The 25465-nt window shown below is 36.1% G+C and overlaps 1 protein-coding gene across 3 annotated transcripts in view; it reads right to left on the bottom strand.

The window, feature by feature from the left end:
- Positions 1 to 307: 307 nt before the first annotated feature.
- LOC145983866 (uncharacterized) overlaps positions 308 to 25465 on the bottom strand; it is a 44116-nt gene continuing 18958 nt past the window's right edge. For all 3 annotated transcript variants that reach the window (XM_083116928.1, XM_083116930.1, XM_083116929.1), the window contains 5 exons: positions 23962 to 24145; positions 22617 to 22686; positions 9917 to 10066; positions 6744 to 6886; positions 308 to 4504 (listed from right to left, as the gene is read on the bottom strand). In XM_083116928.1, the coding sequence (XP_082973054.1) occupies positions 2507 to 4504; positions 6744 to 6886; positions 9917 to 10066; positions 22617 to 22686; positions 23962 to 24145 (2545 nt within the window). In that variant the 3' untranslated portion in view covers positions 308 to 2506. The remainder of the gene's footprint in view (positions 4505 to 6743; positions 6887 to 9916; positions 10067 to 22616; positions 22687 to 23961; positions 24146 to 25465) is intronic.

The raw sequence follows: 25465 nt of genomic DNA, 5'->3' as shown, positions 1-25465 counted from the left end.
TAAATGTAAATTTACGTAATATGCGAGTGGTTAACATAGGTTGTTGCAGAGACCTTGATTTATACAAAGTTATATTTAAAACTCTAATTGTTAGATTGAAGTTTCTCCAAGTTTATCAAATCAAGGGCAAGATTTGTCTCAAAACACCACAGTATAAATAATAAGTATAAACCTAGTATGCTACTGCAAATTAGAATGTTTCAACTTCAAGAAAAATAAAATGCCTTTATTAATTGAAAAAGAAAACTGAAAATACTTTGCTAAATATCATGATCTATATCACTATAAATATTCTCAATGAAAATTAAATAATCAACAAATGAGGGTCTAGTTTCAAGGGAATTAAACTATTAAATACAGTTTTATAGGAACACATTTATATTCTTTCCATGATCACAACACATACGCTACTAACAAACAAACTGTGAAACAACCAGTATGGAATACAAGTCACTAAAGAACAAAATCTGACATGGGGCAATGAAAGACGTAGAACAGCAAAATGACAAGTTTGTACCGATTGGCTGACCAAGAAACGATGGCCAGAGATATGACACTGGAGAACATGGGGAGGCGTGATTAAAGAAGTCACTGTTACATAGGTAAAAGCTGGTCTGCCTTCTTATTCCCAATGTATAAAACAGCTACTTTACAAGTCATGCTATGGAGCAGATCAGCTACTACCTGCTGTTATTGAAACACATCAGTTCATTCTCTCCTCTTCATACTACATAATGAAATGAGAGGAACACGATATAACATACACTATTTAGAACACTTTTCCCCATAATACAGCATGCCTTTCACTGGTAACCTGTACAACATAACTTCTGTTAAGTGATATGGATACATGAGTTTTAACGTTAAAGGTAATAAAATTCTAACCCTTCTAATACCATTTCAACAAGCCATGGATACATTGGGAACTAGTAAAGTCCGAATACGCTATTCGAGCTTGACACTGTGACCTTGAGCTGGGATCACAAAGAGGTTTTTTTTTTCTCTGATAATGACTTGATTTCTAGAAGTGAAATGGACGGTTCCCACTGTATAACATCGTCCCAGTTCATAAGGCAAGCTGTCAATATATCAGGGTATTCATGTGATGCAAAAGTCTCAATATGAGATTCTTCAAACAATAAAGTACCTGCATACCATACATTGATATCATACTGCTGCATCAGTCATATTATTCCTACGTGATACCAGGATCTTCATGCCTACGAACTCTGGCAGGATTCTGAACAAGTTCATCATCATGGCAAACCTTAAGCCTTTTCACTGCCGGCCAAGGTTTTCAATGATAAGTTCAACAGCCACAGCAGTGCTCGGTTCTAACCAACTAGAGAAAACTATGTACAAGATACAGAGAGAAAAATAGGTTGAAGAGATTATTTGGCCTCCAACAGTGGCATCGACTGTTCCAAAATATGAAAGAAAATCATCTTTCCACTTACCCAGCTGCTGCTATTAACAATGGAAACTTTCTTCCCTGGATTGTGCAGAATCCTGCCATGCAAGAACCCTGGGAATCTCTACAGAAAGGGAAGCATTCAAGTCACTGTACTATTCACAATAAACAATGAGAGCCATTCAAAGAATTTGGCAGCACTAGTTTAACATAAAAATATCAACATTCAAAACAGATTAAACACAACTTTAATACCTAATCATGTAATACTGTGACAGTTACCTTTCAATATACTAACTATGCCTCACATGCACTGTTAGGGGTTTTTAAAGAGTATGAAAATCTTTTAAACATGTTAAAATGTAAAAATTTGAGTTAGTATAGTACATTGTGCACCATATTGTACAGTGTACAGATCTGATAAAAACACTGAAATATAAAATAATTTCATTGAAGAAAACTGTTATTGACTGCATATAAAAACAAACAAAACTCTGTATGTAGAAATTAAAACTTCATGATTAAATATATGGAAGAGATTGAGTTTTCAAGATTCTGTAACTGAGATCCTCTCTCAATACTGTCAGGGAATGCATCTCTCAATGCATGTAAGTCTCTTTCTGAACCTTCCAAGCAACAATACACAGAACCTTCTACTCAAGATTTGGAAAAAACATTTCAACACTAAATATTAACCAAGTTATCACTCTCATTTACCCTGTGCAGTTTTTTTATACTTTTTTCTTTTAAAAAACATGTTCACTGTCAAGTGGTAAGAACTGAAATATTAAGTTGTGGTTCTTCCCAAGATTGACATAAACGCGATTAACAGGAGCTTATATCAGATTGAAACCATACCATCATCCCAACAATTTCAATTTCATAAATTGACTATCGAGTACAAAGTTGAGAATACAACAAAAACACTGGGATTACATTCACATCTGTCTGTATGTCAGCAAACAATCAACCTTCTATTTCATCCCACTACTGTACATACACAATGCACCTAAGTTGGCAACAATAACTTCCAATAATGTTTATTGTTCAATTATCGTTTTTCACTTTTCTTCACCTTACCAACACTAATTATTCTCAGAATCCACCAAAGCCTATGTCCATTCGTTCCTGTTTTATTCGATCAAGCACGTGATTTTGAAGGTATCCTGCCTGAGGATATGGGGAATTAGAATATGGTGAAGGATACGGGTAATTTGGACTAGGCATATGTAAACTATGAGTTGGTGTATAAGGGAAACCACTCCCAGGTGCTCCAGTGTACGACGATGCACTGGGGGAATACTGACTATATGGATATGGTAGAGATGAACTTGGCATATTCATGCTTCCCATGGGGTTAGGTAACCCGACCGCACTTCCCATGCCACCCATAGAACTACCCATCCCACTACCCATGCCGCAAGCTCGTTCCATGATCCCACCTCCCATGCCAGGACCACCGACAAGACTACTTCCCATCGGTCCTGTCCCTGCGAACATGCCACTCCCCATGCTGTTGGTGCCACCCATCATGTGGCTACCCATTGGGTGAGGAGTTCCCATTAAATTTGAATATGAATTCATGGAGGAGTTCATTGAACTATAATTAGAAGCAGCTAGACTAGTTACCGAAAAGGAGCTTGAAACTTGGCCTGCAACATCATGGTTTACAGATGAACTACTATTGGCTAGCGAACTTACAGAAAAATTCATGCTTGCACTACTTTGATGTAAGCTGTAACTATTTGAGGTGCTAACAGAGTAATTTGTACTTGAAGAGGTATAATGAGGACTATAACTGCCAGCGTTACTACTACTAGACCCACTATAATGAGAGCTGCTTGGATATCCTGCAAGGTAGGCAGATTCTTCATTGTACTGACTACTAGTAGTTTGGCTGGAATCATATTGCTCTCCGCTACTGCTGTTAGCAACAGCACCATGCGGTGGAGTTTCACCATCAGCAATGCTGGGAATTTGATCTACAAGAGATTCCAAACCAGATAAACTCTTGGAAGAAACATCCTGGTTTATGTTTCGTTTTGGATTGTAGTCGGGAGTGGAACCCTGAGAGTATCCAATAGCTGAACTCGTTTCAGAATCAGCAGAAAAATTACCGTAATTCTGGTAATTCATGTTTGGAGTGTCATTTGGTGGTGTCGGGCTAGAAAAATGACACTCGTTTTGATTCTGAACATTATCACCGGAAGATTCATCCTTCACAACACTGGAAGTGTTTTGAGCGCCGTCGCTGGTATCTTCAGGCATGCTGGTGGGAGGCTCAAAGTCTGGTGGCCCTAGACTTGGCGAGGTTGGAGGAGGTGACCCCAGATTGTGCTCTGAAGATATCGCCGCGCTGATCTCTGAGGATAAATCTGAATGAGTAAATGGTTGCGAGGGAGGTTGAGGCGACTGACTATAATGATGAGATTGTACGGGGGACTGATGATAATTATGCGTGGATGAGGGACTTTGGGAGGGATTTTGAGAGTTATACTGTTGAGATTGGCTACTATATGAGGGTGAAAAGGTTTGTTGGCAGAAATTTGTCGGGGAATGCATCGGAGGTGAAAAACAATTAGATAATGGTACTGAAGAGTTGGTATGATCTGGAAGCCCATTAGACATAACATTGTTCTCCTCAGATTTTATCTTCTTTGGTCTCCCCCTCTTTTTCTTTGGTGCTTCACCATTTTTATGTTCTTTACTTTGAATTTCAGTCACTTCTTTCTTATCTTCACCACCTTCAGATTTTATCTTCTTTGGTCTTCCTCTTTTCTTCTTCCCTGGAGCAGGCTGGTCGTCCATTTTTGCAACTGGTATTGCGTTACTTAAGTCTGTTAATTCACCATTACTTGGCAGACGACCATAACCATAAAATGAGTGATCATCTTTATTTTCTTCCTTAACTTCAGAATTTTCATAAGTTTTGATTTTTGAGTCTGTGAACACAACTTCAGTTTCTTCTATGTCAGATATTATGCCATTTAAGTAGTCCCGAAATTTTTTGAGTCCCGCATAAAATGGAACCTTATCTGCAGCACGTGGCAGTTGAGCACATCGAGCACTAGAAGAAGGCATTACCCACATATACTGAAAAAGAAAAGAAAACTTATGCATTTATTCTGACATTCAGGAGAATGTTTAATTATCTGGTGGGAACGGGGGGGGGGGGGGAAGAAGAGAATAGAATAGTATAGTAAAAGGGTTGCCCAAATGAAACTAAGACTTTTGTCGTAGTGTCGTAGCTTAACTACGCAGAGCTCTGCGTTTGCTCTGGTAGGTGGCATTGTATGTAAGAAAGCATACATCATATGCACACCTGGTATGGTCTGACGGTGCAGTGTGTTGTTTACATGTGCAGAAGCATGTTCACAACATGGATTCATCCAAACGGACCCAGCAAGCAGCAGTTCAATTTTTTAAGGCAGAAGGTGTGCTGTGATCTGCTGTGGCGTTTCCGCTGAGAAGTCCTTAACCATCCTCCCTACAGCCCCGATCTCTCACCCTGTGACCACCACATATTCACGCCACTAAAAAAACATCTGAAGGGCTGCCGGTTTGCCAACGATGCTGAGGTCCGTGAAACCATTGAAGATTGGTTCCACAGTCAACCATGGATGTTCTTTGCTCAGGGTATCCATACCCTTGTGACGTGCTGGGACACTTGCTTGAACAGACAAGGTGACTATGTGTAGAGGATATGTCACCCATGGATCACTTTTACTTCCTGTATGTTCATATATTCCAACCAATAAATAATTACAGAAAAAAAACAAGTCTCTCGCTTTCATTTGGGCAACCCTTATATATAGTAGGCTAGACTTTGCATTTATGATTAAATGGATTTGTTTCACGGTGGAAGTTAATTATTTTTATTTTCCATTTTAAAGATTCATCTGAAGAAGACCCTGTTAGAGGGTGGAAACGTTACATGTTTAGTGTATATTTTTTATATACAATAAATTTTGCCTTGCTCAGCATTTTAATGTTTTATTAACGTGGAAACAAGGTTCAACAGTGTTACCATTTTAAAATACATAAAGCCATATGAATTCTGTTCAAAAAGAACTTAGTTGGATTTTTGTCTTCTAAATACTGGGGTGATTCAAATTCGTACCGATTCTGGAAAGTACAGTCCATTGGCATCCATGGTCCTTCTCGTTGTTTGCAGAGTGACGAAATCATTTGGCCGATTCCATGTGGCTGGCCTTCATGTAAAACAACTATGTAATGCCATTCATCAAATCCTCCATGGAACTGAACTGTCTGTTGCTCAAGAAGTGCACCATAGAATGAAACATGTGGAAATCAGATGGTGCAAGGTTTGGGCTCTGAGAAAACTTCTGTTTGCGATTGCCTTTATGTGTGTCATGAATATTACTGTGGAACAGCAATCACCATTGAAGTTCTGGGTTTGTTCAGGGATAACAAATTTGGTTGTGTAAGAAATGATGATGCATGCATATGATAGGTGTGTGAAGCTATATTTTTATGAAGGCTGTGGTTTCTCCAAATGTAAAAAGGCAAGATGTGAAAACTTTTAAAGGAAGATGATGGCAATCACTTCTTATTGATTGACTGATTTGATTGATTTAGTTTATTTAACTTCGCTTTTGTACCACTGTTGGCTAATTGTGAAGATGGGGATGAGTGATGGTATGACAAAATTCACGAATGGACACTCAGAAACATCCATGCCCAGGCTGGGATTCGAATCTGGGACCCCTGGCATCATAGCACAATGTGCTAACCACTCCATCACGGGGGCCCAAGAAATGAGATGCCAGTTCGACACCCACCATACCAGTCCTGATTTAGCTCCCTTCTTTCTTTATTCAACTCTCAAAAGAAGTTGCTGGGACGCAGATTGATTCATTTGGTTTATTTTACTTTGCCTTTCTACCACTTTTGGATAATCACAAAGATGAGGAAGAGTGATGATATGATGAAATTGATGAACGGACACACAAAGAACACCAATGCCCAGGCCAGGATTCGGAACCAGGACCTCTGGCATTGTAGAGCAGTTTGCTAACCACTCCGCCACGGAGGCTGGCAGCTGGGACACAGGTTTAAGTGAACACAAGAAGCAGTCAAAGCTGCAGAAGTGGTTCTTAGAGGAAAGCAGAAAGACAGGCTTTGCACATCTTTCAGAAGTGGCAGCAAATTTTGGACAGGTGAATTTCAACCAGAGGAAATTACTTTGAAATGGACCACAACCATATTTAGTTGAGGTTAGTATGCACAATTCTTTCTTGAACAGACAACGTCATATTTAATAGTACAAAGGCTTTCATTTTATTCATTCATTGCATGCTGCAATACTCACCGTATTAGTACCCTCTACAAAATCTGGCTGTCTTCCAAAAGTAAAGTCTTTCTTCCCAGAAAATACTTCGTAAATGAGCTTTCCATTGAACACAGCTATCTTAGGCTTAAACTTCTGCAGCTTCTCCAGCAACACTTGACTCCCTGCCAATCATGAAAAGTAAAGACTAAAAGATATACATGGAAATAAATTGTTACCTATTACAAAATTTCGGTCAAAATCTCAACATGGAACAGCCTTCAAGAATGTGGGTAGATTTTTGAAATTTGTACAAAATTTGGAAAAAGATGACAGACAAGCATTCCACTTTCCAATCCTTCCTTGCAGCTAGTGTTTGACATGTAAAACTACTGCTTGCATATCAGAAATTCCTGAAAAATCATGAGTCAAATATCATGTATTTTGACACTTGTCTTAAATGTGAGCTTCCATCAAAGGAAACAAGTTGAACAGGTTCTTTTATGGAAAAAAGTGAAATATTAAGATGTCAGTTATTAGCACTCCATATTCCAGGTAGAGATTTTGACCTAAGAAATATTACTTCAAAGTAATATGACACCACACTTTATTTATGATAAATATAATTTACCAACTGAAGCAATGCAACCATGCATATAATTTGCCACCAACAGAGAAGATAAAGCCTTTACTGACATCTTGCCTTCTCCCAAACAGTGAAAGAATATAAGATACATAAAATTGTTTGAAATATTATGAAGTACAATGAAAACCAAGGATACCGATAAAGGGAGTCAAAGGAAAATTTGTACCACCAGAATTTCTACAATAATGTTACATAACATTTTCCCTTCAATTTTCACTCTCTGTGCCATTCTTTTTCTCTTTGAGTCTATTCTTCTATTCCTTTCACCATTTCATTTGCATCCCTATGTTCTGTTCTTTCTTACTCTCACTTCACTTTCTTTTCTATCTTCTCTTTTCCTTTCTTTCATCTATCTTCCTATCACCGTATGTTTCATTCTTTCTTATGCTCTCTCACTTTTCTTGTATGTGTCACAGAAGGTCTTGCAAGAACTGGATTTTATAATTTCCTTCCTCATGTACTCAGAAGAAAAGTTCAACAATATCCAACTGGTTATTCTTGTAGAAACAAAATATAAATATAAATAAAATGTGATGTGGTTGTAATTTTCAATAATTTCATTAGCCCAAATAATGTTTATAAATTCTCTCAAACAGCCCCTCCTCCCCAGTTTGTAATTTAAGCTTATTTCAATTATAATGTTAATACTAGTTTGTTGAAATACTAGGAATTTTTCATGACTGAGATTTGAGCAAAAAAATAATTATATTCATCAGGAAATTGTAAGTAGTTGCAGCAGCGGCTCAAAGGGCAGAGCCGCCGTGCCATGGCACTACCCTCAGAAGAAACTCATATCTCACCAAGGTATTGTTAAATTAATACATTTATAATTTACATACAAGGAGATTCGAATCTCTCAATCAGTCAAGCTGACGACTACCCCAACCTCCATGCAGCATCGCCAGCTGTTTTGTACCCTCACGAGGCAATGGTCCGAGCTGTCCAAGAGCTGGGCTAACCAAGTTGACGCACGTGCAGAGGTCTGAAGAAGTCTCAGTATGTAACAAGGTGAAGGGAGGGGAGGGGGATAGCCATGAGCCTATTTTCGCTTGGCACGAGGGACATAGCTGCCACCTTTAGAGATAAGTCGCTAAATATGACTGATTTGTAAGACCCATTGGGAAGTAATTTGTGAGAAAGGTACTGTCTACTTTTCTGCCTACTTTTGAAAAAACGAACATAGTATTTATCCAAAGTTAAATGAACATTTAGATATAAGATAGGGCCATCCAGACTTCTATATTTTTTATAAAGTAGAAAAATCCTATAATGATGCGAGTCCTTTGACATTCTTTTGCAACAAATGTCTAGGATATTTTTGACGTTCAGTTGGAATACATGTGCATTGGGGAGGAGAAGGTGAGAGGATTTGTTTTTCCCTTCCTCCTGTAATTGTTGTGTTTTTAGGGAAGTGCCCTGTAGTGTATAAAAGATAGGATAGCAAGTGAAGATGAATCAGATTAGTGTGTTACTATTTATTACACACACTGTTTTCCACGTTACCAAACAAGGATAAATAAGAAGTTAAACACCTTGGCCAGTGGTACAACCATAAGGAGGGGGCAGGGGGGGGGGGTCATTGCAGAGTTTATTTTTTTTCCGATTTCTTGATCACGTTGGCACTACCCATCATAGTAGCCGCCGGCCGTCACTGAGTAGTTGTACTTGTAATAGATCAGTATATCATATAAAATGGTGTTTCCTCAAAATATTTTTTAAAATATTTTTCAGTCATATTTTATTGTTGCTGTATGGGGCAGATACATAAGAACTGATGATGTAACTATGGTGCACATGAAACCAACACATCCAAATCTACATGAAAGCCAATTCCGTTCAACATTGTCCAAGCATTGCCAGCCACTACCACAATTAGCAAAGCAACCTTCTCTTACTATTTCCTACCCTCTTGGTTTGGGGTCTATGTCTTGTCGAGAACTTTGTTACTTCCTTAGTTTTCCAGGAACACAGGGTTCCACTATGTATTTTGCCAATTATGGAAGACTGCAAATCTTTAAGTGTCCTTGTTGCCTTGCTAATTTTTCAAACATTCTTAGCAGAATTAAACCAATTTTCTGAGTGTGTGTGACGTGCATGCACGCATGCACATTTCAGGATTATTCTCGACCCCCTTGGAATTAACCACAAAATAACACCCTCTCTCATTTTTAACACATTCTCTGCCAGGGTGATTTCTCTAATTTTTCCTCCTGCGCCAAAGTGGTTATTGGACTTTATTTTGCAATTTCGCTTCTTTTTCCTGTAAAAAAAATAGAACAGCCAAAACACTTTTATGTGCACTCAACTCCCCACACCTTGTCGGTCACGCCATATGCACATCATTGTTTTACTCGTGACCGATGGCACGCTAGGAACAACAAAGTCAAGTCACATGTTTTGATCACAATGACCAACATGGTGTGATGGTGTGTGCCAGTTTCGGTCATTATGACCAACGTTGCAGAGAACATCTTAAGCAATCTTTTGTTGATTTTACATGTGGCAAAAGAATTAGTTTACAGTCAAAGTATTTGATTCAAAAGTAACTCCACTATCAGCAGTTACATACCTTCTTTGATTTCCTTTCTTGTCAGATCAGCACTTCCTTTTGTTGCACGTGATACCATATTAGTGAAACCTATACCATACTGAAGTAACTTATAGTCATCATCTGCAGTCATTGGTTCTGGTGTAAGGCCCGAAAGATATAAACATTTCCCTGGAAAATATCAGTTAAGACTTAGAAAATGTTATTCTCAAATATAGATTGCGAATAACTGAAGATAAAATAATGGAGCACCAATTCTCTTCTCTCTTCTACTAGATGAATGACTATTAATAGGAAGGAAATTACTATTAGTGAGTCTGAATTCAATTTAACCACAAGATGACAATGCTACAATCATACAAGAAACAAAATATACAAATACTTACATACTTAAAGTTGGATACTAATTTAGCACTATGACTTTTCCAGAAAGAAAAATTATATTATGTTGTAAAGACATAGAAAATCACTTTTGCTGCATGTTCTGCTTAGTCTCTACTAGAAAAATAAAAGTAATATTTGGAAAGAAACCAACTATAAAAGCTGACATGCTGCTTAAGTATAAAAATTTAAATATTGTATTAAATACAGTGTTACACTTCAAAACAACTAGCTGCTTGGGGAAAACCCTTACCAATGGTTTCAATGTATCTTCATTTCTGTGTTAAAAGCAAAAAAAACAGGAAAGGTTATAAAACTAAAGAATTCCATTAATATAAGTGTTATTTGAAAAATGTTATGTTACTATGGTAAAAATTATGGAAGGTATTCAGCAAACAATACTGCAAAATAAGCAAAATCATAGTAGTATGTACGTTCCAAAAAAAGTTCAAAGTATTTCAAATTGGTAATCTGATTTTGTGCTAGATTCACTTGACATCTCCATCTTCCACAGATCAAAGATATCAATGAAATCTGAATATATTAAAGAAATAGGGGGTATTCTGTAAATCAGGACACTTCATAAGATCACAGGTATTATATTCTGCAATTTTTGTGCAGATAGGAGGGATCAAGATCAATTTGTTTGTAGAATGGCATGGAAAGGCAACTCCCTCTAAACTTTTCTTATGTTCCTCCCCATGTCTAAAAATATGGGATAAAAAACCTCAAAATGATTTGATTCAATCTTAATCTCTGAACAGAAGAAAATATTTACATGTAACTAAATACTCCTAGCATAAGCTGGAAAATGCAAAGTAAAGAAAATAAAATTATAATGTGGGAGGAATAGAATTCAATACTGTAATCGTCTCCCCTAGCAAATAGTTAAAAAATGTAAGTAATAAGTATTGTGTCACTAGCACACACATTGACATGCACTGTACAAGAAAATCCCCTCTGTATATTAATTTTTTATAAAATAATAACAAAACACTATTTACATCAAAATAAGAAGATAAAACTGCATATATGCTAGCTTTAGTTTACATATTTCTAATTGCATGATTTTATTTTAAGCAAAAATAAGCTTAAAAGTAACAATGCTTAAAGAATGGTGGCCATTATATTAATCTCAAACAGTAACACAAATATAATAATATGCAAATAGATTTTTAGAATAAAAGTTTATTTTTTTCTTAAATTTCAGCTAACAGTCAGTCTATTGGTGTGTCTGAGGAGAAAATTTTGGACTGCTAGTGTTGCTATCCATGATTATATGCCACTAAAATGTAAATTTTCACTTCAATCATAAAATCACTATTCCTAAATCCAAGTGCAGCACATGACCTCTATTGGTCATAAACCACAGATTATCAAGTGACAGTCACAGAATTTTGAATTATGGCCCATAATAATTATTTATCCCTTTTCGTCGCACCAAATTGTCATGCTGGTAAAAAAAATATATTGGGTTCAGACATCAATTAATTTCTAAAATCTCCTGTATGGAATGAAGTGGCAATCAAAGGTATTTACAATATATCAATGGACAAGGCTTTATAATGCAGAAAACCCAGTATGAATATCTCTCCCAGTTTCACGTTATAGTCACTCAAAGTTAGGGTTGGCTGACTTTTGAATTGCACTGTACACGGATGTAATGATTTAGGGACAACAGTAAAGAATATTAATTAGTAAATTTATAATTGTATATCATCAGATGTAGAAACAAAGGCAATTTGTCTAAAGCATAAATTAAACTGCATGCAAAACAAAGACACTTATGTAAAATGTAGCAGAAATTTACCAAGCACTAATTAGAAAGCTTACCGTGGAAGCAGGATTGCTTCGTAACTGCTGGTTTACTTTCAGGCTATGTGTTTGTGTTTATTTAAACTCAAGGAATGTGGAATAATCAGGATTGATCTATTTCAAATGAATACATGGCAATGGGTTCCACTTACTATTGCAAAACTTTTAGCTCCTGCCAGTGGCATATTCTCCCATGTTATCTGGTTTACCACCAGTAAACCAACTTTTTCATATGTATAGAAATTGCTGGAAATGTTGAAGTTGTCAGACTTCTGTTTGTATTTTGCTTGAATGCCTGCATTGGTGTTTTACTTCTATAATATCTAATTAATATATAATAAATATATCCTAAAATAAGAATTGTTGTGGTAAACCAGGTCAAATTTTTAGAATATGCCACTGTGTTGTGCATACATTACAAAAAGGCAGAAACATTACTGGCAGTATCTAGAGACAAACTGTTATTTTGGAATTTGAGCTGAGGGAGATGTTACTAATAGACAAGAAATTTGGTTAAAAAAACTGATATTTTTCCTTACAATCTAACTGGCAAAATATCCAATACACAAAATTTTAAGATGACAAATGCTACAACATTGTTAGGGAATGTATTGCAGAGTTATTAAATTCTTAAAAAATAGGACATGATTCCCAGGATGGGTGATCTCAGGGGAAAATTTTACCAGCAATGTCTCTGCATACAGGGGCTCTGGAGCTCATCCAGCCTCCAATCAACAGTTTGCCGGGGGGGGGGGGGGTAACCCTGGAGGGAAAGGCAACTGGGGCATGGAGCTCATCACATCATTTCATTTTCTATCATGTTAGGCTAATCACAATCAGAAAAAATGACAAACTGATTAACAAACAAGGAAAAAAATGCCTTGCCTACAATTCAAACTTCTTGATTGGTAGAACACACTATTATCTACTAGGCTGCAGAAGACAGCCATTCATTTAATCTCCATGCAATGTTCAAATAATTAATATAACGTTCTCTATTCAAATGTATTCTCCAATGCAACCTACCAGTTTATTGTTCACTACTAGGAGCTGGGATTGTGGAGAAAAAGAGAAGATGGTTCATTGTTGTGAGATGTAATTTCTTCTCATAACCAGTTACAATCAGTGTTTTATTTATTTATTTATTCACCAACATTTTCAGTGACTTGTGGTCACTTGCATCCTAAATGCAGTATTAAAAAAAGTGATGTAGATACATGAAATGGCCAATCTGCATCATATACACCATAAAACTAATTCAAATGAGATCAAAATACTGCTCTCTCATGAACACAAGTACTCACTACTATATGTACTGAAAGATATTCCACTGCCAAACTTTAAATCTATTTGCACAATTTTAGAGTGTTTGGGAAAAAGCACAACAGTCACAAACTGTGATTTTCTGTTGCTTTCATTTAAGTCACACTGAATCAATATAAAATATTATGAGTATAATTTTATACTTGGCATGTTAAAAGATTCTAAGCAATGATGATCCAATATGAATATCATGTCTATAATATTTGTTATTAAAAGAATAAACATAAATAATAATCTGCTGTAAAATTGCATCTTTTGACATTAAGTGCTTTTTCCTGAATGGTCTAGAATTTTCTTGAAAACGAATTACAGAGGAACCTCAATTTTTACATTATTCACGTGGTCAAGCTGAAAAACCTGAAGATGCAGAAAAATGTAAAATTGGGGAAAATTTCATAACATCTTGCTATGTTGGGATCATCAAGATTGAATGTATAATGCAGGAAAATGTAAAATCAGGGTTCCACTGTACGTACTCTACTGTTATAAATGCAAAAGCACAATCAAACTTATAAAAGCAAACCAAAAGAGAGGTAAATAATAATAAATGCACATAACATTCAATCCACTAAACATATATATTATATAAACAGATCAAAATGTTCTTGTATCGGTTAATATTTTCCATTACATGGAGCGACAATTTAGTGTACAATGTGTGGTTTATGAAAGAGCACTAAGCACAATACAAATAAAGTAAGCAACACAGAACATGCATAAGAGTATACTAGGAAGGATTAAAGATTAAGATTAAATAGTGATTATTTTCAATGTTTTCTCTCTTGAAAAAAAAAATATTATGTATGATGATCCAGGGGCTCACAGGTTCTTGTTGCATTGCAACACACTACCCATACAGGATAATTTAAATTATAATTATTATATACATGTGTAAACATGCAAGTTTGGAACATGAACAATGAAAGTATTTTTCTTGGTTGCGTGGATTTGTGTTGATTTTCCAAGAAATCTCAGTTGGTATTGCCAACTTTTTCAATTCCACTACTTATGTCTTACGGCATATTTAAAGATAACATCTGTTCCCTAATGCAGTAAGACTGAGAAAGGGGGTGACTAAGTATGCATGTGCGCTGGATTTTGATTAAACATTTTCTGTTACAATTGAGTACAATACACACCTTTTGTCTTAACTTTCACCAGAACACAAATTCATTCATTAATGAAAATATTCTCCCAAAATGTGATGACACTTTCCATCTGTATATGAATTTTCCACCTTTCCTTAATATGTATATTTGTCAAATTATAACCTTTAGCAGAAAGTTGATCTGATCCATACATGTACTAGCACCATGTGACAGGAATTAACATTCAATATCTTCCAAACTACACACGATATTTCAGTTGTCTTCCTTGTTCACTGACATTTGTAGGTATGCAGTGGCGGCGATTGGGTTCAAAAACCAAGGGGGGCAAGGTGCCAAAACTGGGGGGCAAAGACAGTATATTTCCCTTTGTAGATAAGGTTTAGCATAGTGTGGGGGCAAAAGTGGCGAAAAGTGGGGGCACTGTAGTTATGATATACTTGAATTACAACACAATATGAGATTTGGATGGTTATCAAAAGGTGGTTTAATTTTCTAGTTGGCTACAAGCTTTTCAAATACACAAAAATATTTTTAGAAATTCATAGAATGAGAATTATTCATTGCAGAGAGTTGATGTTTCTTGTTTGGATGGAACGTCTAAGGCTTTCACAATGTTGACACGTCATGTCAATACAGGTGAAATTAAATAACCCATGGTGCAACAGCCCATGAGAGCCAGTGCTTACCTACTGACTGCCAGCTTCACTCTCACCTGCCAAGATGGGAGAACATCCAACAAGTTACGGGGTGACATGTGGTCAACATGACAAACCCCTAGCTGTTGTTGTAAGTTTCCATGAACAGGTTACACTACTCATTCGTAGCTCCCCAATTTCCTCACAATGGTGGGTGGTTATTGGTACCACATACAGCCCGAAATCTCAGGAGAAAAGTTGTTATGCTCCCCAGGAGACTCAAACCTGTAGGCATACCATAGCCAGAGCCCAAAGCACGATGCCTTAGACTGCATGGTTACGATGGAGGACAACAGGTGCAATTAGAAGATAAAAAGGGTAATTAATTCATTCAATAAATCCCTTTTTTTTAGGAAGCCCCCGTGGTCTCCACATTTATCCCAATTTAATAGAAGAATTTCAAAATGTGACACTACTATGTACCTACAATTGTGCTAAGTATAGTTGAAATTGTCCCAAAGTTTATCATTGAAAAAATATCAAAATATATTGTGGAATAGCAAGAAAGTAGTGTTACAAATTATTCCTAAGTAGGCTATAGTTTAACAACAGGCTATTTACCTAGTTACTCAAATTTATGTACCACAAAAGACCATTCTTTCAAAAAATGTAACTTTTTAAAAATTTAAAAAACAAACTAAAAAATTCCAAAAATGTTTTTCTTTTTTTACTTTCATCTGACCCATTTGGCACCTACTTAGCAACCAACAAAATAAAAAAAAAATGGTTGGTAACTGTACAACACACTAAATATTTTTCAATGAACTATTGAACAATCATTAACACAACTTTGCACATTCGTGGAACCCTAACAGTAATACACTTTACAATCTTTTTATTCACTTCTGTTTACTGTGAGAGCCACAGGTGTTCTCAAAATATGAACTTTTGTGTAGAAATTCCAGTGAAAAATGCAGGCTTAACCAGGGATCTGGTATACAGTGCCATTGCTCTACCAACTGAGCTACCGAGCCAGCCCTGGTTTTGCCTCATCTCCTGCTTGTGGCAAATTGTAAGGAATTTTGGTGTAAAATTTAAATTTTTTTATTCTTCAGATTGGGTTTTTTTGGAAAGGGGACACTAAAATTTCCCTTCCTGCAAGAATATTGATTCTTTGAGAACAAAACAAAAACAACCTCAATGATCTATGGAAAGTAGCTTTTCTTTCTACTTTTTGTGCAGAACTGCACATCTGAATAGTGCATGCTTTAAAACCCCCCATCCTGAGGGGCTTACAGGAGGCCAGACATCCCGTTCTCTAAAGGATAACGTACTCAATCCACAAAATTAAGTGACATACGCTAGCCCTTACCTTACTTATGATAATGAATGAACTCCACATGCATGAATTGTGGGCACTTGATCTCTGTGGTGTCATTTTCAGAAAACAATAATTGCAAAATACAAAAGTACAACATATCTCACTACAAAATAGTCATAAACGTAAATTACAAACACACTAACATGCAAAGAAAACATAATTATCCACCATTCAATTCACAAACATTGATACTATTGGACATGCTGAAAAACTTTTGATGCTTCTGAATTGCTGATTTTACTTTTGGCAACACAAGGCTACAGGTTGGTTTTCATATATAACCTCATCACTAAGTGCACTGGCATGCATGACATTCAGGAATATTTTACCTTTACAAAATGCATGATGATACTTGTTTCCTAAAAAAAGATACTTTTAGCATATCTCAAGTACTACTGTCTTTTCCCCACACTGCTACCACCCTCGTATCATCATTCTAGTTGAATTTTGCCTTACATACCTCTTCCTTATTACCGGACCTTAGTACTTCTTCAAAGTACTCTTTGCCATGTGTCTGTGGAATATGAGAGAAAAAAATAAATAATTCTATCTCTGCTTTTTCTCTAAAAAAACAATAGTAACCAAAATTAAGACTCGATGAACAGTAATATTATCTTGATAAATTCCATCAACCATGATAACAGTTTAGAGCAAGCATCAATGTTAATGTACTAAACATTCATGCAAAGTTCAACATGCAAAAGTTGCAAAATTTGGTTAGTTGCTATGTTATAAATTATAGCATAACATGGTCATGCTTGTGTATTATGAATTAATTTTTCCTTGCATTATTTTCATTAATGGACAAGGGGCAGAAAGACATCCACAAAATGAAGAAAATTAAGTGTAAATGGTTCATTCATAAAAATATCTTGAACACAGCAAATTTTAAATCTTCCCTCAATCATGCACACACACACCCATACAATATTGCATTTCTGCAGACAACTAAACAACATATTGTAACAAAAAAAATTGTGCCTTCCTTTCAAGCATCCTGGGCAACTTAGCTTACTTTTATTATCTTTGCTCGACCATGTATTTTACCTTTGTTCTCCAGTAACTATAAACAATTATACTTATTTAACACAGTGTCCACTATTTTGAAATGCAGAAAACTCTACACCTAAAAATTTAATGTTGAATTTCTGATTTTGAAGAAGCTGCATGCAGTCATTAAAAAGTCCTGAAAGAATCATAACAAAAACAGCAATTTTTTTTATATTAGCAACTTCTTTGACAAAAATGGAGTACAGGTGCAGGTTGCTTTAATTTCCTTGTTTGGGCTGCAATTGAAATAGTTAAATAAATTCAAAAATTCTAGACATTGGTTCAACTTGAGCAACTGATCTTGGATTACCATATATGTTTCTGGAACAAATTACATACTCCCTCCTCCTAAATAAATAAAACAGAAAGACTGAGACAAATATCAAAATACCTACTGCTTTTCAAGGATGTGGAACCTTAAACAGTGGTATAGGTTTTCAGGCACCTGAGGAAGGAAGACATTATAGTATGCAACAACAAACAGGAATTACAAGATGCTGAAAATTCATTATGTATCTACAAATTCACAAACTTTTCCTACGCAAATGCCAGGGTGCACTTTCAGGAGACTTTAGTAGTAAATTTTCTCAGAGTTTACAATCAAATAAATTACTTCCCTTTGCATGACAATTGATTTCCTCATCTATCTCCTCGGATGCTCCTATGGCTGATTTTCGTTGCTATTGCCTATGTTCTCTGTCTGTACTTTGTTCACTATTACTACTACTACTACTTTGTTCAAAGGCATCCATCCATATCTATTCTGGATGGTTTCCTTGCAATTATATTTTAGATAGTGCATGAAGATTATGCAAAAAAAAAAAAAAAAGGTAAGAAGGGGAAGGGCTTAATCTAGTGTGTGATTTTATATTCCCATCTGGCATATGTGCTACTTAGGATTAGCACTGAGAAAGAAACATGCATATTAGAGGCACTGAAATGAAAAGAGTTTTCAATTCATTGAACCACACGATGGAGTGGTATACTACAAATAATAATATAAAAAAGGACTTGATTCCATGTGACTGAATATTGGACACACTGTGACTAATATCAAGGAATTTTAATGATCTGTAAGTCACATTGAAACAACAACTTTAATTAGATTGTATCAATGAAAGTGTTACTCCTGAAAGGGTAATTCCACGTCAAATCAACCAGTGCATAAATCTTTGATGTCATGGATTTGGCTAAATTTTGGTATATATGTTTCTTAACATCTGAAATATAGAAAATATTGTGGTTTTTTTTTTGTTTTTCATGTTGCCAGTTTGTGAGTTATTGAAATTTGAAAATTGACAAAATTGCCGAAAAACTGCTCACCGCTGAAACTTTAAATACAATTTGCAAGAGACTTGTTTCAACTACAGGGCTGGCCATGGCCTCATTTTAAAGCTTATGAACACTGCTTTTATTTGATTAACAACATGCTTGGTTTTTGTGAGAAACAAATTTTGAAAGTTGTTTCAAAATTTTATTTTACAATTTCCAAAAAACGAAATATTTAAAAAATTTCCACATATTTGTACACACCTACTGAAGGTTTAGTCAACATTTCAAGGTGGTATCTCTATGGTATCATGAGTTGAGTTGGTGTTTTAAGTCCACTTTATGCACAGTAAGGCTAATTGGGACTGTACCTACAGTTTCAAGTGGAATCCGAACTACCATGTGCCTCCACCGAGTATCAAACCTGGAACCCCTTCATTACAAGGCAACGACGCAACCACTGCGCCATCGGGGAGGCCCTTGGTATCATGAGTGAGAGACAGTTAAAGCTCAAGTGTGAGTCATCCCTTTCCTGCAGTGACTTGTTTATTCCTGATCTCCTATGCTTCTTTGTCCAACTGGATAAGTTGTGGTGTAGCTGTCAGTGTGTGTACATCTCGGTTAACTTCTGTGCTGTGAATTGTTTGAAACTTGCTTTACTAGTGTCTTCATTTTTTAAAAAATCTTGATATGGATGGCAAGTAGTGGTCCATTTACTGTTGTAATTACTGATTTATTGATTTGGTGTTTTAAGTCCACTTTATGCACAGTAAGGCTAATTGGGACTGGACCTACAGCTTAAAGTGAAATCTGAACCACTATGTGCCTCCACCAGGTATCAAACCTGGGACCCCTTGATTACAAGGCCACAACGCTACCACTGTGACATCAGGGAGGCCCAACTACTGTTGTAATCCTTTGAAGAAAAAGGGACACTGGTGTAGTAAAGATCTGAGGAATGTGGCAGCTTGGATGATTTCTTTAAATTACGGAAGTAAAGAAAACATGAAAATTTGCACTTCCTGTAACTGCAGTTGGGGAAGGAAAAGCAGGCTATCGTTCCAGAAAAAGAAAATCCTTCAGGGCCAGATGATAATGCTGGTCCTAGTTGCAGTAACCAAGATTCAGAATATATGGATGTTGATACAGGGTTCAGCTACTTGAATGCCTCTTTGATCTCTCTTGGTGAGTCTCCAGTGAGTAAGAAGAAACTGAAGAGTTTGAAAAGGTATTGCAGAGAAAAGATAAAGAAAATAAGAAATACTTGTACCCAATCCCTTTTGAATGGAGAAGGTGATAAAGATGATGAAGAGAGCCACTGTAGCAATTCAGAATCAGAAATGTTTGAGCAACTTAAAGAGAGATTTAAAACTGCAAATAAAAGTGAAAGGCTCATGATTTTGTCTATTTTCCCAAAAGTTGGACATGGTGTTGGTACTTACATAGCAAGGAAAGCAAAAAAAAACTAGTCGAAGAGAAAGGAATTTTGTCCTCACCTGACCCCAGACGTGGAAAAACTTTACCAGAAGAAACAGCATCATTAGTTAAAGATTTTTACTGCAGTGATGAATTAGCAGTCAAATGCCTGGCACGAAAGACTATGTTTCCGTGAGGGACACAGATGGTAAACGTATCCACTGGTAGGTTTATTTTACACTCTCAAGAAGAAGACAACTTGCATGTTGTCAGGGTATATTCTGTTTTGTTCATTGGTAACATGTCGGTAAGGTGAATGTACGGATTGTGTAAAATGTTGTTTGCAGTTAATAAAACCAAAATGCTTAACCATTACTCTGCCGAGGGGGTCGTCAGAAAGTAACCCCGGTTTCGCAGAGGTCTTTGGTGCAAATTTTAAATTCGTACACTTATTTGACGAAACATGTTATAATTCGTAGAGTATTTGACCAATCTAATTCGGGTAACTTTTGTTTTGCAGCTAAAACATCAGGGCATGCAACCATGTAGAAATCAAAATGCCAAAGCCAATAAGAGAGGTTGGGTGGGCCGCGGTCCCCAACTTTCAATGAAAAATATCATAAAAATGGTGAGTTTGTTTCACATATTTGATAATGTAGTGCACCCAGGAACATGAAATGACTTTCATTCAGTTGAGAAAGGACCATTCTTTGAAAATAAGGCTAAATTTGCATCCCCTTCCCAAAATAGCAGGGGAAGAGGGGGCAAACTCCCCTTTTTTATGATCTTTTCATTCATTGAAATTTGGGGGCCGTGGCCCACCCAACCCCACTTATTGGCTATGACGTTTTCATTTCTGCACGGTTGCATACCCTGATGTTTTAGCTGAAAAATGAAAGTTAGCCAAAGTAGATTGGTCAAATAGTCTACAAGTTATAACATTTTTTGTCGAATAAGTGTACAAATTTATAATTCGTGTCATCTTCCACACACAAATTTTGAGCCGGGGGAGGGGGGGGATGTATCCACATGACATGCCAAAGCTTCGTTTAACCCAATGTACATGTTTCCGACATAACAGAAAAGTATCAAGATAATAAAAAAAACAGGAATTTTGTAATCAGCTGCATGCTCGAAAAATCTACCAAAATACGAGAAAAGGTTAAATAACAAGGCCCTTGTACGTACACTTCACTCTACATGGATGTCCATGGATATCTATTTTCAACGCTCATCATTATGACCCAGTCGGTAAAAGGATGATAGTCTGAGCAAGGATATTCAAGTTTTGAACCAGCTATGGAAGTGTGGATTACACTAACCTCATCACGTGAAAGGAATTTATTGTTTCGGAATCATGGTTCAGCAGACAGAACTGTCAGGCTTTGGAACAATTTATTTGGATATACGACAAGGTTTGTCAATTAGAACATTGCTTCATCACTACAAGAAGAATAGACCGAAAAATGGGTTGCAAGACAGGATTTGTCACAAAGTTCATCGCGGGTTTTGTACCTGAAAATTTGTCCCGAAAATTTCGACGGTTATTATTATCGAAATATTTGGTGATGTGTCAGTGTTGTGTACCTATCATCCACATTAAAAAAAGATTGATCCTGGGAAATCAGAGAGAAATATTCAGACTTTTAAATTTAAATACCTGCTACTTAAGATGAGTGACCAAAGAGTTGCATAATAGCACGAGCCAGTGGTACTCACACTGTATGTGTTTGAAAGGAATTCACTTTTCATATGATACCAGAGAGATACCACCTTGAAATTTTGACTGAACCTTCAGTAGATGTGTAGAAATATGTGAAAATTTTTTGAAAATTTAGTTTTTTTGGAAATTGTAAAATAAAATTTTAAAACAACTTTCAAATTTGTTTTTCACAAAAAAACAAGCATGTTGTTAATCAAATGAAAGCCCTCTTCATAAGCTTTAAAATGAGACCATGCCCAGCCCTGTAGTTGAAACAGGTCTCTTGCAAATTGTATTTAAAGTTTCAGCGTTGGGTGGTTTTTGGGTAATTTTGTCAATTTTCAAATTTCAATAACTCAAAAACTGGCAACATGAAAAAAAAATATTTTCTATACTTCAGATGATAAGAAACATATATATACGAAAAATTAATCAAATCCATGAGATCAAATTCCAAAATTTAGGTTTTCTTGGTTGATCTGACATGGAATTACCCAAAAAGAATATCTTCATATACTATACAATTGATATTTACAAATCAATCTTGAAAAGAAAACTATAAATTCAAATACCCTATGTTGTTCAAAGAATAATGGCCACCAAAAAAAAAATCAGAAAAAAAATACTGAAAAATACTTACAGAAATGATTGCCTGGTCCTGCATAGTGATGTCCTTTGTACGCTGCAAACAGCCCTGGGTTGATTCCAATCTACATTAGGAAAAGGTTAAATGTAAGTACTACTTACAACTATAGAAAATTGGTACAAAAATGTAATTTTCCCTTGTAATACACGTGAGATATCCTTACTAGCATTTAAGAGACAAAATGCGACAAACAAAGGAAAAACATATGTATGTAGGTATGTATATACTCATATATAAATTTTCTTCAATAAACAAATACATAAAATATCAGAGGATAAGGTAACAAAGGGGATATATGATAAATATAAAATTGTGATATCATAGTGAAAGTTGCAATGTACAACATTAACATCTTCTTCCTATTCTATTTAATTATTTTTACATGCCTGACTTGTTTTGCAAAATAATGCTATGCTGTAACAAACACTATAACAAACTGTGATAAGGATGAGAGTGCTGATCCAGGAGGGGGAAAGGGAAATGTGAAGGTCAGTGCCATCAGGAGGAGGAGGAGGGAAGGGGGAAGACAAGAAGATTAGGTTGCATGATGAAGGGGAGGGAAAGGAACAATCACTTATACACCTGGGGAGATAGAACAAGGTGGAAAAAACAGTTTTCCTATAGTGCAGGAGGCCTTAGAAAGATCGCTTCGCGGGCTTACAGCAGATGACAACATGGGGGTGTGTCTGAGAGAACCAATCAGGTCCGCGAATGAGCGAGCCCAGTTGCCACAGCTAGCTCGATCCACCCTTCTGGAAGGGTGAGTGACCTCTGCCTGTTTGTTCAGCTGAGGAGCAGACGACATGAGAGTATCGGCAAAAGTGTGCGAGCGATGTCTGCTGTTAGCCCGCGAAATGCTTTTTCTAAGGCCTCCTGCACTATAGGAGGAAACAAGGACACAAACTATACGTTCCTTAGAAGTGTGGAGTGACTAGCCATGTAAGGTTGTGCATTGTGTGTGTTTAATATTTTTTGGTGGCCTGAGTAAGTTTTGGGATACCAGGATGAAACATCATAAGGAAAATTAAAACCGCTTAAAATAACAGTATTTCAACATTTTGCATCCACAAAAAGTGGTTATGCAAACATTTAAGAAGAACATATGTATCTATATACGTCATTACCTACTTTAATTAAATAGCATGAATGTGACAATAAAATAAAAATTAGCCAAAGTAAACAAGGATGATTTGCTAATCTTTTGTATAGTGTGTCATACATAATTAATTTACTGATGTCTAATGTTATTACAAATAAATATGAATGTGGATCTAGTACAAAAATGTTGTTATTCCAATTATTAAAATTTGTATAATACTTATTTTAAAGACATACTTACAATTACGATATCTAAATTTTGAGCCAAATGATCAGGTAAAGTACGTTTGGATACTTCTTCTTCTGGCATTCCATTGAACCTATCATGCTTTTTTCGCTCCTTGAAATTTGGCACTATTTTATCATCTTTTAGCTTTTTCTTCTTCACTGGATCCCCATTCATAATACTTTCAGTACTATCTAACCTGTGGAAAAGAATGAACATTTTTAGTTTGAGATGTTGAATGTTTAAGTACAAAAATCACCTTGTATGAAATATAAACACTAACAACAAATATGTACATACCTATTACAAATAAAAGTATTAACATTTTAGGTGTCCCAGAAGTACTTTGCAAGGTGGCACCATGAAAGTGCAAAACCATATATTTGGACTTTTAATGTTTTGTTCATCTGAAAGCCACTGCTACTATACTAGCATGATTCCAAATTTCACTACTGTGCAGTCAATGTTACAATATAATAAAAGGTACTCACCTTAGCATGCTGTAAGGTTGTAATCCAAGTTCACTTGGCTTCTTCAGGAATATATTTTGCAATGTGAGTACTTGCATATTGGAGACAGCAGTGTTAAAAGTGTGAAAGTAGGTGTCCAGAGGAAGTTTAAAATGATTGTAGTATTACATATAAAGGATGAAGGAGAAAATGTGCTGGATACATATTTGTAATACTTTTAACATTGCTGTCTCCAACATGTAAGTGTTCCTGTTTCTCAATCTATACTTGAAGAAACTAAGTGAACTTGGTGAAATATAGGATAGCCACTTTATGATGTGCAAAGAAGAGTCTCTTTTAATATGTTACAATGTTAGCACATGATGTGATGTTAAATTCTAAGCAATGCTTTAAAATTGTTTATTCACAACACTTACTTATATGCATAAATTTAATAATATATACAGGTGCAAAAAGTAAGTTGCAATATGGGTTTGAAGAGAACATTCCATTCAAGTGTACACCACCACGTCAGTGTTTGCGCTATCAGCAAGCAAAGCACTCGTGACCATTTGTTGGCATCGTAGAGTGTCAATGAAGCAAGCACACACACGGTTTTTGTAATTATTTTAAAAAGTGGGAGACCAAGATGTCTGTTGAAAGAGCAGATAGCGGAGAGTGTTAGGAGAAGTGGACAATATTGGAACACCGTGGAAAGATAGGAGTGGTGGAAGACCAGGAAAAAATGGAGAGGCTTGACTTCTATGCCAACCCAGTCACAGGCAGGAAATGGCAAAGGATGACAATGATGATTTACTTACCAGATTTATAAAAGGAGGTGTTCAAACTAGTCTCCTTCGATGCACACACATTTTTGATACATCTTTATTAAGACACCTACTAATGCAAGCTGGCTGGCAATGAGGGGGAGGGGGGGCAGCTAGAAACCTGTGTTTACAGAGGTCTTGAAAGCAGACATGAGACTGTGAAGTGATAAGGGTCCTTGATTTGTATTGTATTGCCTGTTTGTTAGTCTGGCGACTGTAAAGTGATAGGGTGCTTGTTACGTA

The sequence above is a fragment of the Lepisma saccharinum genome, chromosome 2, assembly GCF_977018435.1.
Source record: "Lepisma saccharinum chromosome 2, izLepSacc3.1, whole genome shotgun sequence".
Classification (NCBI taxonomy): domain Eukaryota; kingdom Metazoa; phylum Arthropoda; class Insecta; order Zygentoma; family Lepismatidae; genus Lepisma; species Lepisma saccharinum.
This window is presented reverse-complemented; position numbering and strand designations above follow the sequence as displayed.